Genomic DNA, 779 nt, shown 5'->3' with positions numbered 1-779 from the left:
ACCGCCACCCTTTTCGGACCAAGAAAAGTCGAAAACGAGCCCGTAGCGCCACACGTGGCGCGGCGCAGGAGCCACGCAGACGTACGCGTGGAAGTATGTCCCTACGCCCGACTCGGCCTCGCCCTTGTCGACGAGGTGACGTTGTCGGTACTTCGTCGCCCGGTGATGCGTTAGCCGTACCGTGGTGAGGTTGTTGGGCTGGCAGCGCGCCGACTCGATGGTGCGGCCTGTCTGCAGTGGCTTCATCGTCCACTGTTCTCCATTGCGTGTGGTCTTGAGCTTGACGTAGACGCGGTGTTGCGTGCCAAAGGTATCGGTCGACACCAGCGCGTAGAAGGTCTCGCGGGGCATGGCGGAAGATTGGCAACTGACAAAGTCGCTGCACTCGGATGGAATTCCGAATTCTGATGTGGCACCAATCAACGCTGCGTTGACCGAGTCGGAACACCATGGCTTGTCACCACTTTTTGGGGTGCGCCAGGTTTGGCAACACCGGCCGCCGCCATTTACGAGTGAAGACCCGTTAGAATCGTTCAAAGGGTGGCTCTCGTCCAGCTCTTCTTGTCGGCTCTCGCGTTGAATCGGCATGTGTGTTTAGATCTTCTAGTCGACATGTTAGCTTTCGCCTTGTGCGACGCTCCGCTCTCCCGTGCCGCGCCTTCACGCCGAACGGCGCGATTTGTATCTCGTGTTGAAGTGAGCACTTGCGTACGAGGTTGTTGTTATTTTAGCTACATTAGGGGTAGTCAAACATCTCTGCTTTTTGCTTCTGCTTCTAG

At 57.1% G+C, this 779-nt stretch overlaps 1 protein-coding gene across 1 annotated transcript; it reads right to left on the bottom strand.

The window, feature by feature from the left end:
* Positions 1-390, bottom strand: SDRG_05138 (hypothetical protein; the record flags this gene model as incomplete). The annotated part of the gene is made up of 1 exon (XM_008610835.1): positions 1-390. A coding segment is annotated over one exon (390 nt), but the record flags the coding sequence as incomplete, so codon positions are not given.
* Positions 391-779: the final 389 nt, after the last annotated feature.

This window comes from Saprolegnia diclina (assembly GCF_000281045.1).
Source record: "Saprolegnia diclina VS20 unplaced genomic scaffold supercont1.13, whole genome shotgun sequence".
Classification (NCBI taxonomy): Eukaryota; Oomycota; class Saprolegniomycetes; order Saprolegniales; family Saprolegniaceae; genus Saprolegnia; species Saprolegnia diclina.
Note: the sequence above shows the minus strand (reverse complement) of the source record. Positions and strands in the feature narration are given on the sequence as shown.